Raw genomic sequence first — 24,868 nt, 5'->3', positions numbered from 1 at the left:
CCTAGCAGTACTCAGCCACCCATGTCCGTCAGAACAATATACCTCAGGGCAGCCAAGGCTTATCTTCAAATTAGAGACATGGCCTAAAACCTGCCACTGAGAAACCTCCTTCTCATTTCCAGCAGGAATATGAGGTCAATTCCCATAGGGAACACCCAAAAGAGGAACACCCAAAAGAAGATATGCGCCATGGAATCGAAAGACATTGTAGTGGGTTAGAAGATCGATCCAGATCTTCTGCAAGACTCTGACAAGTTTCCTAGGTTCATGACTGCTTGACTCCTGAGGGTCAGGGCAATGGATATTGTTATCGGAGGATTCCTATAGTCACTGGGTGTTGGGCTTTCGCGCTCAACCATCAGGTCATGCGCTGGCCAGGTTCCGAACTGGTATGCTCAAGAAGTACAATGGAAGCACTAATCCATTGGAATTCCTTTATATATATACCACAGTTATCCAGGCCATAGGGGGAGATGAGAAGGTCATATCCAATTACCTCCACACATCGCTTGAAGGGTTGGTCCGATCATGGCTGACCAATTTACCACAAGAATTGGTCTACTCATGGGAGCACCTGTGTGATCTTTTTCTGGCCAACTTCTAGGGGACTTAAGAGTGTCCTAGGAAAGAAGGCGATCTCCAGCATCTCCGTTAAGGAGCAACCAAATCTTTACGATAATTCATTAAGAGGCTCAGCAACATCAGGAATATGATTCCAGAAATTATTGATTCATTGGTACTCGGGTGTTCCGACAAAGTGTTCAGAACAGAAGACTAACTGAGGACATGGTAATGCACCCACCTCAGACCTTCAATTATCTGTTAGGGTTAGTCGATTGCTACACAATAACAGATGAGGCTGACACTTGGAACCATTCGCTCGATAAGGGGAGAAGTTACCTCAGCCCAGTTTGGAATCTGGTAATTCCAAAACAACTGGGAAGTGTAAGTTCAAGAAGAATTCTGACAAAGCTAAGAAAAAATGATGGATACCCCTAATGTTATGGTAGTGTCTCAAAACAAGGACTTCAAGCTCTGAAAGTTTCCCAACAGAGGCAAAAAAAACTTCATCAGAGTACGGCTCCAAATCAAAGTGGTGCCATATTCACCAGTCGAAGACTCATGACTTGGCTAATTATCGGGTAGTGCTCAAGCGGTAGGAGTAGAACCATAAGGAAAAATCCTCATGCAAACATACCGGCTCCAAGTCACAGAACTGTGACGGGGAGGATGATGACCTACCAATCCAAAATGATCAGCACATACTTGATCACATTTTTGGTGGTTCATCTAGCTATAAGTCCAAGAGGTAGTACAAGAGCATGAGGTCTACGCCACAATGCCTAGATTGCCAAAGACCCTCAAGTGGGTGGAGATTCCAATTTTTTTCGACTAGTCTGACTGCGCCAACATCATCAACCATACGGGCCGCTATATGATAGTGGTTGATCCCACCATTAACAACTATAAAGGTAAACCAAATACTTATTAATGGTGGAAGTTCCGACTTCATGGCATAATTCCTCCCTAAGTGTTCCATGTGGGACTTAGAATGAAGTTCCTGTTAGAAACAAGAGGGAGTCCTCTCAGGGGCAATCCTTGCTCCACACCCTCTATCCGAGGATGAGTTCTAGCGGCCCTGAGGTGCATTGTCCCTTTGGACACAGGTAGTCGAGGCTTCTGCTTGTTTTGGGCCCCAGTAATGCATCCCATTATCTCTTGCACCTAGCATGCACCGGTTAGGGAATTCAATCCTCCCTGAGGAAGGTTGAGGAGGAGCACTCTAATTGTCATATAGTACTTGAGGCAGATTGTTGGCCATCGAATATTCAGAAAAGTTCTTGGTTAATAGGAGTGGTTTCGTTGGCATGGCCTTGGCTATTGCCAGCATTCGCAGCAAGGTGTGCTAGACGAGGCTTTCCTATGGGTAGGTTGCCATAGCCATTAGGATTCGCGGGACTCTCCGCAAAGCTATCACCAGACTAGCCCCCTGCCGTAAGCGCATTGGCTTTATAATGCTCCTCCTCCTCATCATCAGAGGAGGAGGAAGTGTCAAACTCGGTAAATTGAGGCTCGTCCTCTAGGATCTCCCCATTGAAGTCATCGACTCTTCGGTAGCAGATGCCATCAGAAGGTGGGAAAGGCTCAGTGATTGGGTGCTCTGACCCCCCACACACATGATCTCCTGGGTGATCATCTTGATCAGTAAACTTGGGAGTTTGTTGGTCGTAGGTGTTTTTGGAGGTTGATTAATCTTCGGTAACTCATCGGGTTTGACATATATGTCAAGTCCAAAATCACTATATGACTTGAGATCTATGTAACCCATTATTGGAGATGTGATATTCTCTGTTGATGATCGATCTACTCGTATCCCCACAGACAGTGCCAATTGTCAATAATTTATGAAAGTGAATGCAAATATTTATAAGTAATATAGGGATACATGCTGGTCACAGATGAATATCACAAAAAAAGACACATATTTTTATACAGGTTAAGGCCTCCAAGAAGATAACAACTCTATATCATGTCATGCCTTCATTAACCTCAAGACCACCTATTACAACTAGGGGGTATATAGATATAGTCCTAATGCTCTAGGCGGATTTCTATGTGTTCTTGGTTCTAAAGCCCTAGTCGGATGACAATGGTTTCTGTTTTGGATCTTCAATGGGTGTCTCTAAATTCTACATGGCTAGGCTTGTTCTAGGGTTTTGTGACTTTGTAGATCTTGAATGCGCGAGATGCTATGTTGCTGAAAGGCTTAGAAATGCTTGTGTTGGCATGCCATGGACGTATGGATGATAGTTTTACTCGTTTACCCATGGGTAAATACCCTAATAGGGTCCGATTTATTCCTTATTTGTTGCACGTGGGTATGTTCATAAGCGCAAATCGCTACCTGACGGGTCTACAAGTAAAGGTATGGGTAAGGTATACTCATACTTGTGGAACCCATTAACCGGTGTGTGTGTGTGTGTGTGTGTGTGTGTGTGTGTGTGTGTGTGTGTGTGTGTGTGTGTGTGTGTGTGTGTGTGTGTGTGTATGATAGGTGGGCTCGGCTTACCCTAACCCTAATATTCCAACCCGCCAGCACTCCACCCTCCACCCCTGCTGCCAGCCCGCTACTCACACACAGAGACACAGACACACCATCCCAAAGCCCACCAGACATCCTACATCCCTGCCTTCATCCTCCACTACTCCACCTATCCACCACCATGTTGCCTGTCCGCCACCACCCGTCTGTAGCCCTCATCGCCCGGGACCTATCAGCCATTGTCCAGCCCAGATCTCATTTGAGCGCTGACCCACCCAGCCAAGATCTCATTCGAGCGCCGACCCGCCCAGCCCAGATCCCATCCACCGCCCACCTGAGTGCGCTGCCCAGTCGTCGTCTGTCATCCACCGCCTCGACATAGATCCATTAAGCTCAGATACTCGTCTGTTGTCGCCGCCTTTGCGCTCAAGTGCATCGGCTTCAAGCTCTACCACCTCGTCCCCGTCTCCACCATCTCAGGTAATACTAGTACTTCCCTGTACCCACATGAATTATATGTGAAGTTTCAATTCTAACCTTTATTTGGATGTTAGATGAACTTGTTCACATGTCAAACTGTCAAAGAGCTCCAGCTTTTCTGTTAAATTAACTTGTTCGCAAGTCAAAGAGTTAAGACTTTTCTTTATGCATTCATTAGAAAAGTATTTCTCTAGAACCAACGTTTTGACATAATTAGATTAAGAAATATTAAGTGTATGCAAGCAAAAAGTTAATGTAGGCTTATTTAAATAAATAAATTCAGACCTTATGTCCTGCTATATGTGATGTATGCCTGTATTGCTGACTGTTGTATTCACATGAGTGCAAATGGCCAGTGGGTAAATGTGTATACCCGCGGGTGACAGATTTGGTGCTCGCTCTTTGTCAGCGGGCGAGTATGGGTGAGCACTAACTGTACTCATCATACCCGAATTCCATCCCTACCTGGACGTACCCCCTCATCTCCTTTTATAGTCAAGGCAAGGTGGGTGTAATCTATTCGAACTCCTCCTCTCGTATCTTTTTAAATCACAGATCCTCTAGATACCTAAGAGAGACTTATTAGGTATGTGGATGTTTCCTTGTCGGGTACAATTACCTACCTGATATTTATCTGCATGCCTTTTATTACTCCATGATGGTTATGAGCCATACGGAGGCAGCTCTACTGACCTCATCTTTAAGGAGGCATCGACTGCATGTGATGCAGATATTTCTAGTGTTGATGTTCCATCAATTGTGTTCAATCATTCAAGTACATAAGAATGTCATGAACTCGCAAAAAGAGCTGTAAAATCTATTATGGTGATTTGGTGTATTTGCCAAGCATGTATACTAAGGTGATTTTTATCGGAAGCATGTATACTAAGGTGATTTCTATCCCTACTGAATATGCATTTGAGATTGATGAGAATTTGATGCTACCTAACATTTGTAATTCTATTGTGCTCAAAATTGAGAGTACATGCAAATATAAGTTGTTGACCCAGCCAAAGGGGAGGGAGGTACGAGCGCACAAGTAATGCAATTCTGTCTATGAAGCTCAATGTAAATTCTACTTCAACACATTCTAGTGTGCAAAAGAATACATATTTGGAAATGATTCAAAGTCTACTTTCCAACGGATCAAACAACATATTATTTGGATAATTCTACAAAGAGTTGTGCTAATTTAAATAGAAGGTGTGTGGGCTGTTTAGGAGGACACATGATAATCCTTACAAGATGAGTCCGTGGGTTGCAGTGCATATAAGGAATATGTCCACCTATACAAAGGCTTTCCAAGGGCGTGGGAGCCTTTGTTACCACATTCTCCACTGCTTCAAGTTGACACAAATTAGAAAATTAGAGACAAGAAGATTTGAAGTCTAGTCGGATTCGACTTCCACCTTATGTTAGATGTTCGTTTAGGTTGTATAAGTGCTCATTGGAAAGATTATATCATAAGCTTTCCAACAGATTTGGCCCTATTATCATATTCATCATGAGTCGGTCACAATCATCAAAATAATGTATCGGTTGTAACCTATGTTTTCTATTTTGTTTCGTATTCGAGTCCAAGTCAGTCCCAAATGTCCTACATGCTATATAAACTCATGTACATCACTTTCAGGTCAGACTATGTTTATTCTACAGAAAAACTCACAATAATTGCTCTTGTTCTAATCTAGAATTTAGCATCTTGCAAACCAAAAACTAGATAGGGAATTAGGAGCTACCGTCGATTGTTCTTGCCATTCCATTAGGAATTGAGGAAGCAATTCATCCACTTATGCATGGTCGAGTGGGTTTATCCATCATAGCGTGTGGTTATGCGAATTTGAGGTGAAGGCGTGTTGCATAGCAGTGTGTTGTTCATATACTTCATCGGGTTTCATGGTATACCCAAATTCTATGTCGAGAAGGTCGAGTGTTCCGTATAACAAGATACGATCAAGCTTCTCAAAAGTGGGTACCTCTGTTAGCCCAAGTGTACTTTCGGCCCAATAGATCTAGCTCTCTCAAGTTCAATGCATCAATTATAGTATTAAACAAGAATGGCCAGCAATCATCATATATATCATTATTTTTCTCAATAGGGTTCCTTACAATATTAGAATACCCTTCAATCATTAACAACCATTTTTCTATGCTACAAGAGTGTAGAAATTCTGAAAAAAGGCAGCCTTTGTATTCTGATTGAGTTGCATCATGTTTCTATAGAGCCACGGGAAACGGTTAGAGAAGAAAATATACTTTTAATTGATTTTTTTCTGAATGAGAAAGTATATAGCCACCAGAATCCAAAGAAAACCATCATTTTTATTTCTGAGATGAAACTTCACATAGAAATCCCCTTCCGAAATGCCACCAATATCGAACACCTCTAGATTAACACGTAGCTGGATACCCCTAGACCTTCCATGGGGAGTTTCTTCCCCAACCAAACATATCCAGACATGTGTTAGAAAATTTCTTTCCGCTTGTCTCTAAAATACCAATAAAATCTAGTTGTTGTTCTCTCGAAGTATCCAAGAGAAACCTATATTTAGTCAAGTCTCAAAGACCTCTATTATTACAGAAAATTTCTTTCATTTAGAAATAGATTTGTTTTTTTTTTTGGATTTGGTTTTCTTCTTCCTAAGGCCAACCTAAGGATCACAGCTTATATGTTCCCATCCTCATCCATAACCTCCTCCGTGAAGTCACCACAAAGATGATCAAGAGTTAGGTTAACAAGTTCAGTACCCTCCTCATCACATTCATCCCTCTTATCTAATTTCGTGGCATCGATTTTTAGGAACAAGACAATCTATCCTAATCAAACTCCTCTTAAAATTGTATTTAAAAAACTCCTCTACAAAAGTAGTCTAATCAAACTGATGGACAATTAAATAATTACTATGCTAATTATAAGACTATTAAATAAACATATTTTCTACACCAGCAACAGGTAGATGAGCAGTCATTTTCTCCTCTTCAAACTTGTGACAACACTCTGCTTCAATTTCTCCAATTTTCCCATATGTAGTATAGTAAGGCTACTTCTAATACTTTACTTTGTTTATGTCTTAGATATTAAATACACGTCCATGTAGGATAAAAACTGATATGACAAGCAACTAAATGAGAAAAGAGAAAGAGCTAGTGTCTTATGAAAGAAACAACCTAAGCTCAAAATCAAAGGCAGAATAGACAACAAAATATGTATTGAGAGAAAGATATTGTCATCTATATATGTTCTTGTATTTATCTATTGGTAAAAAACTCTCTAGATACAAGTAGTAGACATTATGCATTGGAAATGTTGTTTCTTAATATGTATTTTTTGTACTCTCTCCTCTTAAAAATAACTATAGACACTATGTACTTACTGGAAATTTGATGCTGGGAAGTGGGAATGCAAAACCAATAATGATCTAGTCCTTAGGATTTTCTCGATATACACGTGCACGGGCATTGAAAATGATTAATTAGAAGACGGCGTGTTGGTTTCAGTATTGAAACGTTTGATTTCACCAACCTCGCACGCACGTTTGGTGATGCTGATAGTACAGGCCATTAGTCAAATTTGATTAGTTATATTTCTATTTAGCTATTCACTTTAAATAATTTCCCTTCTATATTTTTCACACTTTAACAGACTAACTAAATCCTACTATCCATATCTCATATATTCTATTTTATTTATAACGACTATTTCTTATAACGACTTTATTCTAACTATTATTTTATTCAACAGCTATATTCCAACGGTTACTTTTTCAAATAGTTTCCTAACGGCTATATCTTTGCTTTATACATGGGTAGACATCTGGTTGTAGTTCTAACAATGTACCGGATCATTGTAAGAGCAGTTATCACATAATTACACGTGTTGTAAGAATTTGTAAGAGTAATTACCACATAAGCACACGTATTGTAAAAGTTTATAAGAGTAGTTACTACACAAGCAACACGTTGTAAGAGCAGTTACCAAACAAGCACACGTGTTGTAAAAATCCGTAAGAGCAGTTACCACACAAGCACACATGCTGTAAGAATTTGTAAGAGCAGTTATCACATAAGCACATACGTTATAAGAGCAGTTATCAAATAATCAATAACAAGAGAAGGCATTAGAAGTCTTGGAACGAAAAAACGCAGGGAAGACTACGTGTGAAGGCGTGAGGGAACGAAGGCAGACAAAGATGATAAGCCACACGGGGCAATCAAATATGGCCACTCTTTTCTAGTGGATAGTGTGTCTACAGTTATAGCTATTTGGTTGGTTACTCTGTTAGAGCTCGTTTTGAACTAGAATATTTGAGATGCGTGCGCCGGAAGACCACCCTGCTAAGATGCTCTTACAACTAGAAGACCAATGATATTGTCTATACTCCCTCCGTTTCTATAAATACAGGGTGTATTAAGTAGGATTTGAAAAAAGTTTTAAAAATATACTTTGACTAACAACATATTATCAATTACTATAAAATCCATATTGTATCAATAGATATATGATATACGAATCTATTGATATAATTTTTTACACTAAACATATGTATAATTTGACTAATTGTTAGTCAAATTTTATGCAGTTTTATTTTTTCAAATCTTAATACGTGCTATATTTTAAAATGGAGGGAGTATTATCTGGAATAAGCATAGAAATGAGATATAAGAAGGAGAAGACAACAAATTTTTTGGGGCAGTAGGAGTGCTTGTTAAACAAAGTCACAGAAAATGATAACTTTTTGGTGGCCTGTACGCTTCACAGAAACAAAAGTGAGGAAAAGTTAGGATCAGGAAAGCAAAAGCTTCCCAACTCACTATCAACCTTTTTCCCTCTTCTCCTCCATGCTTAGTCTACGTCTCATTTCACAAATTTAATTCTGGTCGATTTTATGCAAGGGTGTTTCTATTTTACTATATAACAAGAGTATATATGGCACTTAGAAAAACTGATCAGTACAAATGAAAAAACCGATTACCATGCTTTTAGATGGCTAGTACGTACGATAGTAATCCATTGATAAGTGGGGAGTTTTGACTGAAGTAAAATAAAATGTTGGCAGATGAGATTAAAACCATTCTGTTTGTTATATGACTGTTTTCGGGATGACTTGAAGGTGAAAATAACACTTGAAAGGGAAGCTAATATGTATTCCCTGCAATGCTCTTGAAAGGAACACTGCGCAACCCATTTCACGTAGCCAGCACGATCAGCCGTTGTTCTTGAAAAGCGAAAATGATAGAGCAAATTAATGTGATAAGTAAATTTTAACTATATATTATCACGTGGTTTATTTAGAAAGAGGCCTGTTGAAATATTGATATTTAAAAAAGAAATTTAAGGAATTTTGTCGAGGTCATGTGACGAGTGTAAGATTATTTTTAACGGTTTTTCTTCGTGAATTATGTTCTTTTGTGAAGACATTCTTTTCATAGAAGGATTCTCTTTTACTTTTTATCTAAGATTCTCTTTCTTTTTTAAAAGAAACTCTTAAAGATAAGAAAAAAAATAAGGTTACATGTCACATTAAAAAGGAGAATTCTTTGAAGAACCAATTGTTATAAAATTTGTTTCCGTGAACTCCTCCCCTGTGTCTTGTCTTGGTGTTGCTTTCTTTTCAGAGCGAGGGGGAGGAAGCAGGGAAAGGTTTCTGCTTCCGAGGGGGAGGAAGGAAGCGAGGGTTGAGTGGTTGACCCCCAACAACCCTCCCTCCTTTCCTCTTAGCTCTTATTGCCTCCACTCCACCAAACAAACGAGGCAAGAAGAGGCCGGAGATTTGAGAAAGGAGGAGCAGTGATGATGGAGAGCCAGCCCCTGCAGGACCCGACGGCCACGGCTCCGGCCTCAGGAGTAGAACCAGCCGGAGCTGGAGCTGGAGCTGGAGCCGGAGCCGGAGCTCCGCCCGCCGTCGTAAGCACCGCCGCCTCTCCGTCCTGTCAGAATTCCAACTCCTTTTGCTTTGCTCAGCTCCGCGACGCCTTCATCCGGACCCTGGCCGCGGAGGGGATTGGATCTTGCGTTGCTAGAGATTCAGCCAGCACAGAGATCTGGTGGCTTGCACTGCCTCCTCTTGCTCCACCACCCACCCTGTCTGTCCTACTCCTACCAACTTCTTTCACCAGCCAAGTTTCTTGGTGCTGCTGCTGCGAACCTTGAGATCTGACGGGATAGCTTTGGGATCTGAGAGCTCGCACTCGTTGACCGATTGAGATGCATGAGATCTGTGTTTGCTGCATTGCGAATCCCAACTGCTTGCCTTCTGATGATGGTTTCCATGTTTATTGGCGCGTCTACAGGTTCCCGGCAAGGAGTTCACCCGCACCTGCAAGGGCCTCGTTGTCGTGCTCATCGGCGGATACGTCCTGCTCCAGCTCCTCCCTTCCTCCCTCAACTACCTCGCCATCATCCCCTCAAAGTACGTACGCCAACCAAAGCATTTCATCTCAACTAAAGAAACAACATCGCATAGTACATTTCTAAACTTTTTATGCATCCTGCAGGACAATCCCATATGTATGGACCGTCTTCACGGCTGGTTACATCGAGCAAGTCCTTCCAGGGGTGAGCTAAATTTCCCCCCAAATTACTCTGTTATGTCATTACTGTCAAATATTTGTAAGATCGTAAGTACTTGTACAACAAAACCCCAAATAAAACATTTGAGCTGAAGCAAAACATATGCTCGCAAAATTGAGTGACTCACCACAGCATAAATTAAGCCCCTTTTCTTTGTTCTATGCGACTATGCCTAATGGTAACAGACAAAATTTTGCTTTTATAGGCTATAGGCAGTTCTCTTGGTCTTCTCTTCTGCGGGAAGGACATTGAACCAGCATGGGGCCGCAAGGAGTTCTTGAAGTTCATTATTTTGGTCAACTCCATATGCGGCGTCCTCGCGTTCTGCTTTGCTATTGCACTGTACTATGTCACTGGAAAGGAGAGCTTCCTGTAAGTTCCAAGCCATCATTCACTCTATTAAAATGTGCCTTGATTACCATTTACCAGGCGTTGCTCTTAATTCTATTGATGTGCTTCTGTCCCATGTCCTTTTGCATAAAATGGCCAGTTGATGTGCTCTTGTTCACATTTGGTTCTATTGGTTAAAACCATACTCTTAGGTCTGCTAATAAGAAATTAAGAATACTCTGTATCATGCAGTTACTCTTCTAGTGAATAGTCTTTGGACATATTGAGACCGCATTATTACTCTTGGTTATTTTGGCATCATTCAAGTAACACAGTACAGTACTGCCTGAGAAAATAACATTAGTGTCTGAAGTGTTGTATGTTACAATCACTAGCTGACCTTGCTATGCCACGCTGTGCAGTGTCACACCACTTTCTGGCTTCCATGGTTGCCTTGCTGGTTTTCTTGTGGCCCTGAAGCAACTCTTACCAAACCTTGAGCTCCCCATGTGCTTTTTCTGGAAAATAAAGGCAAAGGTATATTGATGGACCACTGTACTGCAATTTCCAAGCCTGCAACTGTATTGCACTATTACTATATACTTCTTCCACAGCAAGTTACAAGTTTGTCGATATTGAGTTCTCTTATCTCTTTGTTTCTCTTAAACTGCAGTGGATGCCATTCTTTGTTGTATGTTTCTCAACTATCATGGCCTTCATTGTGCCCGATTCCATCAACTTCCTGCCAACTTTGGTGTCCGGGATGTATGTTAGCTGGCTTTACCTGAGATACTTCCAAAGGAACCCACTGACAGGACTTAAGGGTGATCCAAGCGATGACTTCTCCTTCCCCAGTTTGTTCCCAGATGCCATGCGGTAAATATTCAATCTTTCATTTACACCAGCAAATTCCCACTATTGATCTCAGTATTGATATCTCCCCTTCTTTTTTTCCTTGCAGACCAGTCACAGACCCTGTCGCCAACCTATTTGGTCGGATGCTGTGTGCAAGGTCTAGGCCTTCTGAACTGGCCCTCCCTGTTTCAGATCCCACCAAAGCATCAAGAAGAAGGTATATAGTTCTCTTGTATATATGTTTGATGGTTATGCATACCAATCATATTTGCTACTCATGCTTCTCTTCGATTATAAATTTATAATGGTAATACTTGATGACGGGAGTGAGGCATCTATATTGTATTTGACTTAACATAGCTAAAATCATAACAGCAGTGTTAAACTGTAGCGCAAAACCAATTACAGGCGGCTCAATGATACTGGTGCTGCGTGACTGAAAATTTGGAAACTGTGGTGCCTCAGAAAGAATTTCTTATCGCTTTAGAGCTCAGCATATCCATTTTAATTGTTACAGGGAGCGTGGCCAGAGGGTTCTTGAGGAAAGGTTGGCTGCTGATCATGCGGATGACACAGAAGCCCCAGCTCACGGCCATGGCACCGCAGAAGATTGAGAACGTTCTCCTGCTCAACACCTTTATAGGAGTCACGGCTTCCCTCCACCGTCATAACTCTGCAGATCTGTGTTCTGGAGAGTGCATTCAGTTTACAGCGAACCAATAATATGTTGTCTTACTCTTTTTTTCTCCTTTTTGTTTCTTCGGTTGCAAAGATTTATTGGTTAAATTCTGTTCTAGTCCGATTACTATTATAGTGAAAGAAGAAAAGGGTGACATTCCCAGCCAGATGTAATGTAGAAAGTAGAATGGCTTGTCTGGATCATTGTGAGATGATTTTTTCTGGTGAACGTGATGAGTCGATAATAGGGTTCACAGATGAAAATGGTGCCCATCTTTGCCTTGAATTTGTGGGCTTATGGTGTAGAATCAAGAATTCAAGATTGTTGTTTTGCAAACAACTCGGGCTTGCTCCCTTTTCAGACAAGAAGCTACCGAAGCGACCTTTTATTCTGATTTACAGCAGGGTTCAGAAACGGTTGTCAAGATGGAGCCTTAATATGTTACGGATGGGGGTCGGTATAGTCAATACTGATAGAATTTGTAGTTATGGACAATCCCTATAAATGTGTTCACGTCAGATTATAAGTTTGTTCACTCAGTTTTTTCTTGTATATGTGGAGTGGAGAAGAGAAAAGAAGTGAGAAAAACCAGCTACTAATTAATAATCAGTCTATATAGCACTTCAAAACGTATAGAGACTTTAACATCCTGTTATATGTGAACTCATATTAAACTTGAAAAGCATGCTATAGCCAGTGCATTAGAGGGTTATGTATCATACTATATATGATATGAATAACCCTTATAACTAGTAATTAACTATAATATTAGAGATGCTCTTATACTACGTTCATGATGAAATTTCTTCGGTGGTTATACAAACTAAGCTACTAATAAGATCAAAGGTTTTATACGAGTCCTTAATTTAAAAAGTGCCCATAGCAATAGTTTGCTAAGGTTAGATCTTGTAGCAAACCTCCAATCTCATGCTCCTTTGCGTCCCCTTTCCCGCGAGCATATTAATGACATTTAAAAGTTCAAGCTATCTACACAGGGAAAAGAACATGAACTTGTAAAGTAAAAAGAAATATAAGTTTCAATTCTGACTAAGCAGAAACATCCAATATGATAATTCTGAACTAAAACCGAAGAAGCCTCCAAAATTGAACTTAGAGCAAAATCAAGTTTAGCATCTGTACCTCAATCATGGTCAGATTGTTTTGTCTAAAGCCTTTATTTATTTATTTATTTTGTTCTTGCTTGTACATATATATACTCTACAAAACTTATAAAATGGTTTGCACTGTGGGGAACACCCCCTCAGTTTTCGATAAAAAAAATCGAACTTAGGATTTTGAACTAGAACTCAAAACTTTGAACACAGAAGTTTCAACTTTGACAAAAAAAAAACTTGAAAACTTATTAACTTGAAAACAAGAAAACCTGAAACTTTCATATCTGAGTAATTTCACTAACCGTGCTAATCCAGCTTCAACAGACTATCACTGGTGTTCCTCTGCCTCTTGCAATTGGTGGTGTCCCTATCGCCCCACCTAGTGTTCGCCGACACCGTTGGACCAACCTGCTACCTCGGGCATCCCTATATGCCTAAGGACCACCTCCCCAATCCCGAACACCAAACCATCCCGAACTTAGAAACTCATCAAGATATCAAACCTCCATCAACTATAAAAATACGAAAAATGAACCCCTAATTATTAGGAATTATGAGATTTTAATCTATACCACCAAACCACCCATCCCATGGTTCTTTCATGTATAAACCATCAAACCTACTAAAAATCTCCTCCTGCTATCTCTAAATTCTAAACCACCGCTCTTTCCTATATAAATAATACTCCAACCGTTGATTGTTGATCTGACGGCTGCAGTGTGAGGCTCGTTGCCTGACTTGTGCCATCGCATCGGGTTTTAGGGTTTGCTCCTCTCGCCGCCACCTCGCAATCCATCTCCTCCTCCCTTACCCTCTCCGGCGGCGGCAGCAACAGCTCCGGCTCACGCACAGCGAAGGAACAACAAGATGGCGACGATCGTGAACACGACGGAGGAGGAGCCGATGCTGGCGGTGGTGCGCTTCACCGCCGAGCTCGCCTGGGCCGACGCGGGACCCGAGGTCGCTGACCCCGAGGTCACCCGCCTCTGTATCGAGGCGCAGGAGCACATCCTTGCCGGCCGATGGCTCGACATGGCCTCCCTCATGCTCGCCTCCGCCGACCTCCTCCTCACCTCCCCGCCGCGCGTCCCGGACAAAGGCATCTCTCTCTTTCTGTTGCTCTCTCGATTCCAAATAAAGACTTGCTTGTTCTTGGATTGAGCCTTGTTCTTCCGTTGCTGTAGATCTCGAGTGCATCCTATCCGTCATCTGCAGCCTCGTTACCAAGGCCGGATCCGAGGACGAGGCCCTGCAGATCGCCGAGCTCATCTGCGCCAAGCTCACCCAGCAGCCCGACGACAAGCCGGCCCTTCGCCTCAAAGTGTAAGGAACAAATAACAGAACATTCGATCAATTGGATTGCTTATTTCTTGGATCCAAGGTCGGCTTACAGGGTTGTTCCCAATGTATGTATGTGTGTAGTCTCTTCAGCTTGTACAATCTGCTCCCGAGCCCCTATGGCAAGGCATTTGTTTACAAGAAGGCTCTTGAACTCGCCACTGCCGGAAAGGCTGCCGAGTTCATCATCCCATCTTTCAAGAACATCGACAGCTTTGTCAGCGACTGGGGAATTGGCAATTTGGAGCAGAGGGAGCTGTTCCTCGCCGTCACCAAGATCCTCAAAGACCAGAAGGGGTGCGGCGCCTGTTGCTCTTTACTACTTTGAAGTTCACTCCTTTCATTTGCTTAGAAACCTGGCGAGATTTTGAATTGATGCAATTCAATCTTTTTCTTATGGTTGACAGCATGAGCAAGGAGTTTTTTAACTTTCTGAACAAGTACCTTGCCACTTTCAAGGGATCAGATGATGACTCTGATACAATTGGTGATGCAAAGGAAGAGGCTGTTGCGGCAATCATTGAGTTTGTCAAGTCACCTACTCTCTTTCAGGTATTGTTTACACCAGTTTACGTCTATGTAATTATCAGTTTTGTGGTGGAAAATCAGGGGATATAGTGCTTAAATTGGATCATTTGTCCTGAACTATTCATCATTGTCCCCCCTTCAGAATTGCAATATAACATATTGTTGTATTGTTCTCATATCATTTAACCAAATTTGAATTTGGCTGATCAGAATCAATTTGGTTATTAAAATGACACATTAGTCTCGGACAAAAGATGCTCTAATGTTATCTGCTTACATGTAGCTAGCGTGTGTTGGTGCTCTCAGTATCTTCTCAGTTCTGAACTTGTGTGATTATAAATTGACACATTTGACATATTGGTAGACTTACAAGTTTTCTGCTTAGATGGAGGGATCATATATTTTTCCAACTTGTTCCACTACTTTCCTACTCTTCCATAATGTGGCCTTGTCTCGTGTGTATCAACAATAACTGTAAATATATCTAGTTATCAAATTTTAATTTTGACAACTACTTGACTCCAGTTTACGTTTCTGTAATTATTAATTTTGTGGGAAAAAATTCGGGGGATATAGTGCCTAAATATGATGATTTGTCCTGAACTATTCATCAGGATATCCCCTTCAGAATTGCAATACAACATATTGTTCTCATATCAACTAACCAAATGTGAATTTGGCTGATCAGACTATTGAATTTGGTTAATATATGCCAGCATTAATTTCACGAATGAAAAAAGATACTCCAATGTCATCCACTTACATATAGTTTGCGTGTGTCTGTGCTCTCTCTGTCTTCTCAAACCTTGTGTGATTATGAATTAACTGAGTTGACATAGCAGTAGAATTTCAAAGCTTTCTACTTGGGATGGATGGATAATTTATTTTATCAACTTGTTCCACTACTCTTGCATTATATGGACTTATCTCATGCTTGTCAACAGTAACTTGAATATATCCCGAGTTATTATCAAATTTGAATCTTGTCAAACTATACATATGTTGTAATGGAGCTTTATAACCCTGCACCTGCTTTATATTTTGGATAAGTGTGCTGGTTGATGGAAATATATTATTATTGCAGTGTGATCTGCTCAATATGCCAGCTATTGCACAGCTTGAGAAGGATGAAAAATACCAATTGGTTTATGAGCTTTTAAAGATATTCCTTACTCAAAGGCTCGATTCCTATCTGGAGTTTCAGACTGCAAATGCTACCTTGCTGAAAGATTATGGTATGTTCACCTGCTGGATCAGTACTAGTGATTTTTTCCCCTGTGTAAATTCAAGTATCTCAAACATTTTGGTTTAATTTTTTTATTTTTAATGAACAATCTATAGGACTGGTTCATGAGGAGTGCATAACCAAAATGCGGCTGATGTCTTTGCTTGATCTGAGCAGTCGCTGCTCTGGCGATATCCCTTATTCTGCAATCACAGATGTACTCAGGGTAATTGACTGTTTCACTTGCTTCTGTTTGTTCAATCAATGACTTTTATTGACCTTGCTATTGTTCTCTCGCTGAAATTTTTTATCGACTTTTATAATGATTTGTTAGATCAATGACGATGAGGTGGAATATTGGATTGTGAAAGCAATTACCTACAAGATATTGGATTGCAAGGTTGATCAGCTTAACCAGACTGTTGTCGTCAGGTATTGACCTCTCTAAGACTTTCTCAGAAGATCTTCATATTTTAGCTGTGGATCAATGTTTTTGTTCTTGTGATATTATTTTCTTATTTCAGTTAACATGTGATCTTCTGTGCAAATTCAGTCGGCATACTGAGAGGATCTTTGGAATGCCACAGTGGCAGGGTCTGCGCACAAAGCTTGGAGTTTGGAGGGTAGGGTAACCTCTTATTTCATATCGAATTTGTAACTTGATTCAAGCATTTTATTTAGAGAGACCACTGTGGTACATTGACCTGTTAACTGCTATCGTTTACGGTGCTCCTGATTCAGTTTTGTTTGAAAATTATGATCCCAGGGAAACATTGCCAGTGCTATCAGCACAATCCAAGCCAGCAAGGTCACTGAAGAGGGGACACAAGGGATGCAAGGCTTGACGATCCGCTGATCGAAGCAGAGTTTCTGAATTGCGATTATAGCTTGAGAGATTAGATGAGCAATCGTTTTTTGTGAGACAATTTGTAATGTGAGCTGCTTAGATCACCGTGACCATGCTGTGTCTAGATCTGGGTTGCAATGGCATGCGCTAATCAACATCAAACCAGCTGTTGCACATGTACCAAGTTTTTTTTGAAAGGATGGCAGATTGTCATGATAATTTTCCTTCATTGCTAATGCTTATCTTTTCAAAATTCTGATGATTCATATGTTTGTTTGGATCTTCTGGTGCGTCAATTTTTACTGCTTTGTCTAGATGCACTAAATTTTTACTGCTTTGCCTCGAATTTTGCTTCCGGCATGGTTGTACCGAGAGTTGTGCTCAAATGTCACAGTACTTTGGCTTTTACATAATCAAAAAATTTGGCTTTTGAAAATCTCAGTACTTTGGAAGAAAATCTCAAGAGTCAATTTTACTCCCTACGATAACAAATTTTACATAATCATCTCACTGGAAGAAAATCTCAGTACTTTAGCTTTTGAACTCAAAAAATTAATTCAGACTGCTACAATTACTGGAGAACTATGCAGAAGATTGAAAACTTTGTATATATCGCCTTTTGGCTCTTGAACATATACACGGCAGCTAGATGGCTTCTTTGTTGATGCTGCACTAATTCATCCTACAAAATATTTCCCAAAAAGTTCGACTACAATAACAGAGTTCCACGCGAGGTTGCGCAGAACCTAACCCTCCTCAAGAGCTGCTTCTCGAAAGGAGTCAACCTGGGATTCCTCTGCACTGGTCAAGCCAAGGCTTCAACGGCTTAACTTCTACAGTATATGCCTGAAATACAGTACCAACAAATTAGCTGAGATCAAACAGTATTACGAATTTACGATATGAAGTAAACTTATACAGAGGTGGAAACTGGAAAGAAACAAACAAACAGTCCCAATTCTGGGAAACTAAAAAACGTAATGATAACTTGTTTTTCATTTACAATTAATCACTCAACTAGAGCACTCTAGAGATTTGGATCACGTTCCTAATCAATCATGTTAGCAAATCTACTACAAATTATTGGATGCTTTTGAAATGGGTATTATATCTGAATTCTTTTATATTTCCAAAAAGTCGAGCTAATCTAGCAAATACTTTAAGTTACACAGATGAAAAAGCATAGGTGACATGACACAAATGTTTTGAACCTAACAAAGAGGGTATAGAAAGTAAAAGCCAGCTGTAATCAACAATATGGGATCAGGGTAGATAATGAAAGGTGAAAGGCGTAGCAATCAGAAGCCAATTAATCTATTACAGTGTGCCCTGAGATGACAAACTTTCTGTGATTTTGTGGAGCCGGTACCATCGAGGTACAAAAGACAAGTGAAGGGGACCGAATAACCCTTTTGTATATATGCTAGCGTCAGGTTGAAGAATGTAAGAAATGGGTAACAACTAAGAATCCATGTGTAAAGAACCGAAGCAGATTTCATGAAAAGTACAAAACAAACCTGTCAAAGGAGTTAGTGCATTGATGAACATAGCTGGTGATACTATTTAAGAGGGATAATCACATCCAGATTCGTCGCAACTCGCCATCCTTTAGGATAGGCAAGATTCTCAGATCCAAACGGCACATGCCAGTTCATTATTTGAGAGCAGTCAGCAGGTATGCCTTCCATCTGGCTCTCATCCTCCACTAGTTTCTCTGCAAACGTGGTTCCCTGCAAAGCAACAGCCATCTCATTTGTTATACTACATGCAGAAAGGCATTAGAAACAAAGTCCAAACAAGGGAGCACAAAGGTCTCCCGCTTGTTGATCACCATGTGTTTGATGGCTACACAGCTATTTGTTCTTATTTTATTCCACTGCAACCTCCTCTTTTTATAATTTTCACATATCCAGGGTGGGTATAATTATTCAAAAAGACAATTTTGATAAAGTTCCTACATAGCTTCTTCGCAGCATGGATAAGAATGCAGTACTGATCTCTAGAGCATTAAGGACTTGGTATGTAACTCAGGAGACTGCAAAAGAAACAAGAAACTTACTTGGAAACCCTCTTTCACCGTGTCCGGATGCCGGATTGAATTCCAGGCCAAATGGGACCTGAGTTTGGGATCCCAGAGCATGGTGCTATTGAATGCGAAACCCGACATAGCAACGTGAAATCTGCGGAGCTTGCTGTCATCCTCACCTGTGTGCCATCCCACAACTTGGTTCTGTTTACACACTGGGCCTTCCAGCACCACACCATCCTTTCTGTTTTCAGAGGTCACCGGAACAGGCCATGTGCCGAACCTCCTAATCATGACAGAGTTCGATAAGTCAAAAACTTATGCAGCATCACAATTTTCTCTGTAACACAAAATATGAGGTTTCAATGCACAAATTATGCAGCATTCAACTTTATTTCTCAAGTTGAATGGTACGAAATTGTACAGATTACCAAGGAAATGCTGCAAAGCAAATCATTGATGTTTACTGAACCTGCAATTTTCAACTGGATTAAACATAACAGCAAAAGGAGGTTCCTTTCTTTACAACTAGATAACGAAATTCGCTTTGCCATTCCTCCTAATTCCTAAAGAAGAGGGCCAAAGGCTGAAATCTTATCCGACCATAACGATGTAGTAAGAAAATTCATAAAGGATTGCACCCTTTCGCAAGTGCATCACTGAATCTAGAGGACGCAAGAATTGAATGGATCAGAAGATGGGCAGGTGCAGTACCTTATTTGGCGCAGGCGTTGGAAGAGCTGGAGGGAGTAGACGCCCGCCTCGTCGGCGAAGTAAACGATGCCGTCAAGTCGGTGGTTCTCGACGAGGTCGAGCGCGGCATTCATCTGGTGCGGGCGGTAGTCGACAGAAGTACCGGCGGAGGCGTTGAGCTTGTCGCAGCATCCGACGTAGCGGTGCATGACGGAGGTATGCCGGAGCGCTGCGGCGGCCTCGGGCGTGGGCTTGCCGGCCTCGACGACGACCCAGAGGATGGGCGGCTGCACTAGGCGAAGCGTCTGGCCCATCCGGCTGAGGTAGTAGGCCTGCGCTGCCCGGGCCCGCGTGGGCGTGACGACGATGAGTATCTTCTTCTGGTCGCTGGCATCGGCGTCGGCGTCTTGTTGGATCGGGAGTTGCTGCCGGTTGAATTGGCGGAGACTGGGAGTGGAAAGGCTGGAATTGTGGGAAGCTGGTCGGAGATGCGGCGTCTGGGGGAGGTGGGAGATGATGTGGAGGAGGCCGAGGAAGGAGCCGAGGAGGAAAAAGGCGGCGAAGCGCGGGAGCGGGCGGCGAGAGAAGAAGAGGAAGGGGTGCGGGTAGCCGGCGAGGTGGTGGTGGGTTCTCGGCGAGGAGTAGCGGAGAGGGGAGGAAGGCGGGGACGAGGAGGCGAAGGGGTGGTTGTGGCGGAACAGGTGCTGCTTCGCCGGCGAGTGCGGCCGCCGGATCGACGCCATTATTGCCGGCTGCCTAGCTAGTTCTCCGGCAAGAATCAATATCTCCTATTCCCCCTATGGGTTGTTCTTGGCTTGGCTATGCGGCGATGCCGTCGTGGTGGAAGCCTGGAAGGGAAGGGGATCGGCAACTCAACTGGAAGTAGCTCTTGCTCTTGTCCTGAGGAAGGAAGGGAGGGAGGGAGGAATAATGATGGCGCGAATGGCGGGGGATGTTGAAGTCAGCAGCAGGAGTTGGGCCTCGAATCGGATGGAGGCAGGAAGGAAGTTTGGCGTGGGTTGGTAGCGTGGGGGAGAGAGATGAGAGGAGGAAGAAGAGAAGAGGACGCTCCGCCGTGGACCAGGCACCAAGGAAGGAAGGAATGAAGAAGACAGGAGCCACCCACCCTTCAAATCCAAATGGCGCCTGTTTTGTTTTATTCAGCTCCAAGTAAAAACAAATTTCCAAGAAAGTTTTTAGCAGAAAAAAGAAACGAAATTGAGTCAAGTTTTGTGCTCCTTTTACCTGAAAGAAAGAAAGGGATGGAGTAGACAAGTTACAAGTATTTTTAGCCGTAAGCAGCAGCAGCAGTCCATTCCGGTCAAGCCAAATAAATACGTAAGTAACAGGGTCGCTGCTCTGCCAGATCTTCTTATTGCTTTCTCGCTGAATTTTTGTCAATCGATTAACTCTTGTAGGGGTTCAATTATATAGTCCCCTTAATTTCCTTTTTTTAAAGAAAATGATCTTATGGAATTCTGTATTCTGCTAACAAGTCTATGTTACAGCACGGTTGAGCCCTACTAGCTAAGTAGGGAATTGTAGCAATGTACTCTGACACTCTTCCACCAAATCGCTCCGCATTTGAATCTCCACCTACAGTTCGAGCCATTCCTCATCACTGACTTGAGGTATTGTAGCTTGATTTGATCGCTACTCCGTGGATTCATTTCCATCTGAAAAAAGTCACTGACGAAATGTGTGCACACACACAAACAGAGAAAGAAGAGAGAGAGAGAGAGAGAGAGTCGGGCCAGGAAGAAGACGGCATCGGATAGGGGCGGTGGGCTCCTAGCTGCGACGATGGTCTCTGCCAAGCTAGCGGCGCTACCTCTCCTCCTCCTCCTCCCACCCCGCCCACGCGCCTTGGTATCTTTGGCGATGACGACGCAATACGGGACAACTTCGACACAACGATGAAACCTTAGCGTCGTGTCACCGATGAAATCGCAGCTCCACACATGCGCCAGCCATCGCCCATGAAACTCAATTGGCATCGCCTCGCCCATGAAACGCCACCATTACCGACCCGGCCTGCCGGACTCCGATGAACCTCAAATTCTAACCTCGCCGGAGTTGGAGAAAAAATTCTTAAGCGCAGATAGCGACACAGATCCGTCATCCAGACAATCTGATAAGGAGGGCTGAATTTTTGTCAATCGATTAACTCTGGTAGGGTTCAATTATATTATCCCCTTAACTTTCTTTTTTTTAAAAAGAAAATAATTATATGGAATTCTTGTATTCTGTTAACAAACCTATGTTACACTGACAAGTCAGGATTGAGCTTTGCTTGTCATTCTAGAAGTTATTATTTTGGATATATGCTATTATATGGGAATATGTTTGATCGGATGTATGGTATAATATGAGAACGTGTTAGTTGCTTAAAAGCTATGTATTACATCTATGTATAACTTAATTATTTTACAGAAATAATAATTTATATGTTATTATCAATAAATTATACTAATTAGTACTAATCATTATTAATTCTAGTTAATTATAATTTAAATTGTCAATAATTATCTCTAATTATTACAATAATAATTAGTTATGGTTAATGTTTAACTAAAAATTCTTAATAACTCTGATAATTACTAATTATTATTAACCGTAAGTTATTAGCGCAGTTGATGGAACCTGTACGGGATTGTTTGACCGGTTTTCTCGCATGGAACCGTTCAACATCCGGATGGAATATTACTGACATCTATACTGCTCCGTACGGGATGGTTTGGTTCAATTTAACTAACCAAACGCAGGATAAAGGCTCATACTGATACTGGACGATCCGATCCAGAACGAAGCTCATACGTCCAGCCAAACATAGCCTAAAAGTCTCCGTCTGGCGCAGATGTAAATGGAATGGTAGAAAAGCTGTGCTTGAAGGGGAAAGGGTCATCAGATCCGTGCTTTTCTGTCATTCGTTCCGTTCGTCATCCGAGTTGAGCATCTATCCTTTGTTCCTTGTCCTTTTCTTTTCTTTTCTTTTCTTTTTACAAAAGAAGAGAAAAGAAGTGTGTGGTTTGAGCAGATGATTGCACTTGGAGCAAGATAGTCAAATGGTTCATACGTGGAAGCAGCACATACATGATGGATCGAGGTTCGTAAGAGGATCTCACTCTCTCTCTGTTTTTAGCAATCATCCAAGAGGATCTCACTCTGCTTAAACCACACAATGACTCTGGAGAAGAGCACAAAAAACGACGAGACTTTCCGTTCATTTTCGGACGCTTCCAAGTCAATCAGTGTCAAAGACACTTCAATTTGATAGCAGCAGGTGGAGAGGAGATCATCGACCCCTTCTCTCTTCCTAACAGAATTTGCCAACTTTTCGCTCTTGTCGTCAAACTGCAATATAATAGATGATTTTGGCCTGCTTCAACAGAACAACAACAGAACTATCGCAAACAGTCTGTGATGGATTGCCACCAAACTGTGATTTCCAAATCAGCATTTTCAGCTGACTTTATATGCAGTGCAAGAACAAGAAAAGAGTGGCTGACTCATTATGCACCAACAGAATTACAGACATGCTACCTAACATTTGCTTCTTCAATTTGTTCGCCACAGATGTCTATTCCTGAAATAAAGTTCATGGAGTTGTAATTTAACATGTGCATGCAAATGCTTTTCAACTCAACACCCGGCTCCACGATACCCGATGTTAGGTACCCTGATTTGAAAACTGCTGCTTCTGCTGAGAATGCACCAAATTAAACAGTAAAGGCTTCAAACGCCACAACCACTGAACTCCAACTCGACGGAGTGCAAGGTTAGGCAACAACCCTTCATACAAAATGCTCATGAAGTCTTAATCCAAAAAAAAGGAGTTATTGAACTCTCTCAGTGAAAAAAAAATGCAGTGAGAGAGTTGAGAAAATTAGCTGTTGTAGCAGAAGTATCCTGTTGGAAATAGTGGGTGATCAGTTCATTGCATTGATAATTGTTGTCTTGCCTGCACAAGGAAGGTATCCTTTTGGCTTGTCGCAGCAACTACTTCTCTCTATCAGACCAAAGGCTCATCTACCAAGGTTAGGCAGACAAGAGTAATGCTAATTTGAATCGGGGGATGATGACGGATTTCAGAACTACTCTCGACAAGTAGGAGCTAAAAGAAATAGATCTTATTGTGCAAGGGAGCATGATAATTATTGGGATCGCTATCAATACCCTCAACGTTTTTGGCTCCGCTGGCCTAAAGTCCGAAGGTCATTGGGTTCAGAACCCCTTCGGAGGGCTCAGGCTCCAGAACCGCCACGAGATCAAGCTTTTGGGGCTCGGACCTTCGGAGGCCGTTAACCCCTGGAGACCGGGGGGTGAGGGGTCACCCAGAAAGATCAGCGAAAGGAGGGCCCACTGGCCATGTGGGTCTCAGTCACGATGTGACTGGTATTTAATACTGGTCTAATCGGGGGCTGGCCTGATACGCTAAACTAGACTAGTTCCTTAGTCAGCGATCGATCAAGTATTCATTGATCAATATAGGCAATTACTTCTTCTCCACTACTTCTCTATGCTTGAGCCACTCCAGTGAGTTAGGCTCTCGTCATACTTTATTCGTGAAAAATATTTCCTTTCACCAACAATAATCCAACTTAACAATCTCCTGTGGGTTGTGAGTGGGTGTTCAAAAGGAAGCATAAGTTTGATGGTACTATTGAAAAATATAAAGCTCGGCTTGTGACCAAGGGTTATACCCAAAAACAAGATGAAGACTTCTTTTATACTTATTCACCTATTGCTAGTCTGATCATTATTCGAGCTCTACTTTCCTTGGCTGTCTCATGTGATCTTATTGTTCATTAGATGGACGTTAAGATAGCAGGCCTAGATTAGTCTAGATCGAATGAGACATTTATACAATCCCATTATGTTGAAAAGGTCTTGAGCCATTTTGGCTACAAGGACATGGGCCTTCTCCAACACTTTATGATCTTAGTGTGATACTTCAAAAGAATAAGAGAATTTGTAGGGACCAATTGAGATACTCTCAGACCATTGAATCACTTATGTACCTAGCTAATGCTACAAGGTCTGATATCTCATTTGCTGTGAGAAAATTAAGCCGGTTTACTTCTAATCTGGGTGATGAACATTGACGTGTGCTTGAGCAGATCACGTGATGTTTGCTA

At 41.8% G+C, this 24,868-nt stretch overlaps 3 protein-coding genes across 3 annotated transcripts; 2 read left to right on the top strand and 1 right to left on the bottom strand.

Annotated features, from left to right (window-relative positions):
* The first annotated feature begins 9,127 nt into the window (after positions 1–9,127).
* LOC133923811 (rhomboid-like protein 19) lies at positions 9,128–12,243 on the top strand. The gene is made up of 8 exons (XM_062369080.1): positions 9,128–9,428; positions 9,815–9,933; positions 10,019–10,079; positions 10,300–10,466; positions 10,847–10,961; positions 11,098–11,300; positions 11,386–11,496; positions 11,797–12,243. Exons 1-8 carry the CDS (start codon positions 9,315–9,317, stop codon positions 11,891–11,893), a joined length of 987 nt encoding a protein of 328 aa, XP_062225064.1. The 5' UTR covers positions 9,128–9,314; the 3' UTR covers positions 11,894–12,243.
* Positions 12,244–13,765: 1,522 nt separating this feature from the next.
* On the top strand, positions 13,766–17,247 carry LOC133923809 (uncharacterized). The gene is made up of 9 exons (XM_062369078.1): positions 13,766–14,172; positions 14,258–14,396; positions 14,496–14,708; positions 14,819–14,963; positions 16,024–16,174; positions 16,281–16,390; positions 16,499–16,596; positions 16,718–16,787; positions 16,931–17,247. The coding sequence occupies exons 1-9, from the start codon at positions 13,941–13,943 to the stop codon at positions 17,018–17,020; spliced, it is 1,248 nt and encodes a 415-aa protein (XP_062225062.1). The 5' UTR covers positions 13,766–13,940; the 3' UTR covers positions 17,021–17,247.
* Positions 17,248–17,522: 275 nt separating this feature from the next.
* On the bottom strand, positions 17,523–20,833 carry LOC133923810 (probable glucuronosyltransferase Os04g0103100). The gene is made up of 4 exons (XM_062369079.1): positions 19,752–20,833; positions 19,071–19,323; positions 18,529–18,741; positions 17,523–17,857 (listed from the first exon to the last, which is right to left on the bottom strand). Exons 1-3 carry the CDS (start codon positions 20,471–20,473, stop codon positions 18,571–18,573), a joined length of 1,146 nt encoding a protein of 381 aa, XP_062225063.1. The 5' UTR covers positions 20,474–20,833; the 3' UTR covers positions 17,523–17,857; positions 18,529–18,570.
* Positions 20,834–24,868: the final 4,035 nt, after the last annotated feature.

Source organism: Phragmites australis, chromosome 7 (assembly GCF_958298935.1).
Source record: "Phragmites australis chromosome 7, lpPhrAust1.1, whole genome shotgun sequence".
NCBI lineage: Eukaryota > Viridiplantae > Streptophyta > Magnoliopsida > Poales > Poaceae > Phragmites > Phragmites australis.
The sequence above is the reverse complement of the archived record's forward strand: the minus strand, read 5'-3'. Positions and strand labels throughout refer to the sequence as shown.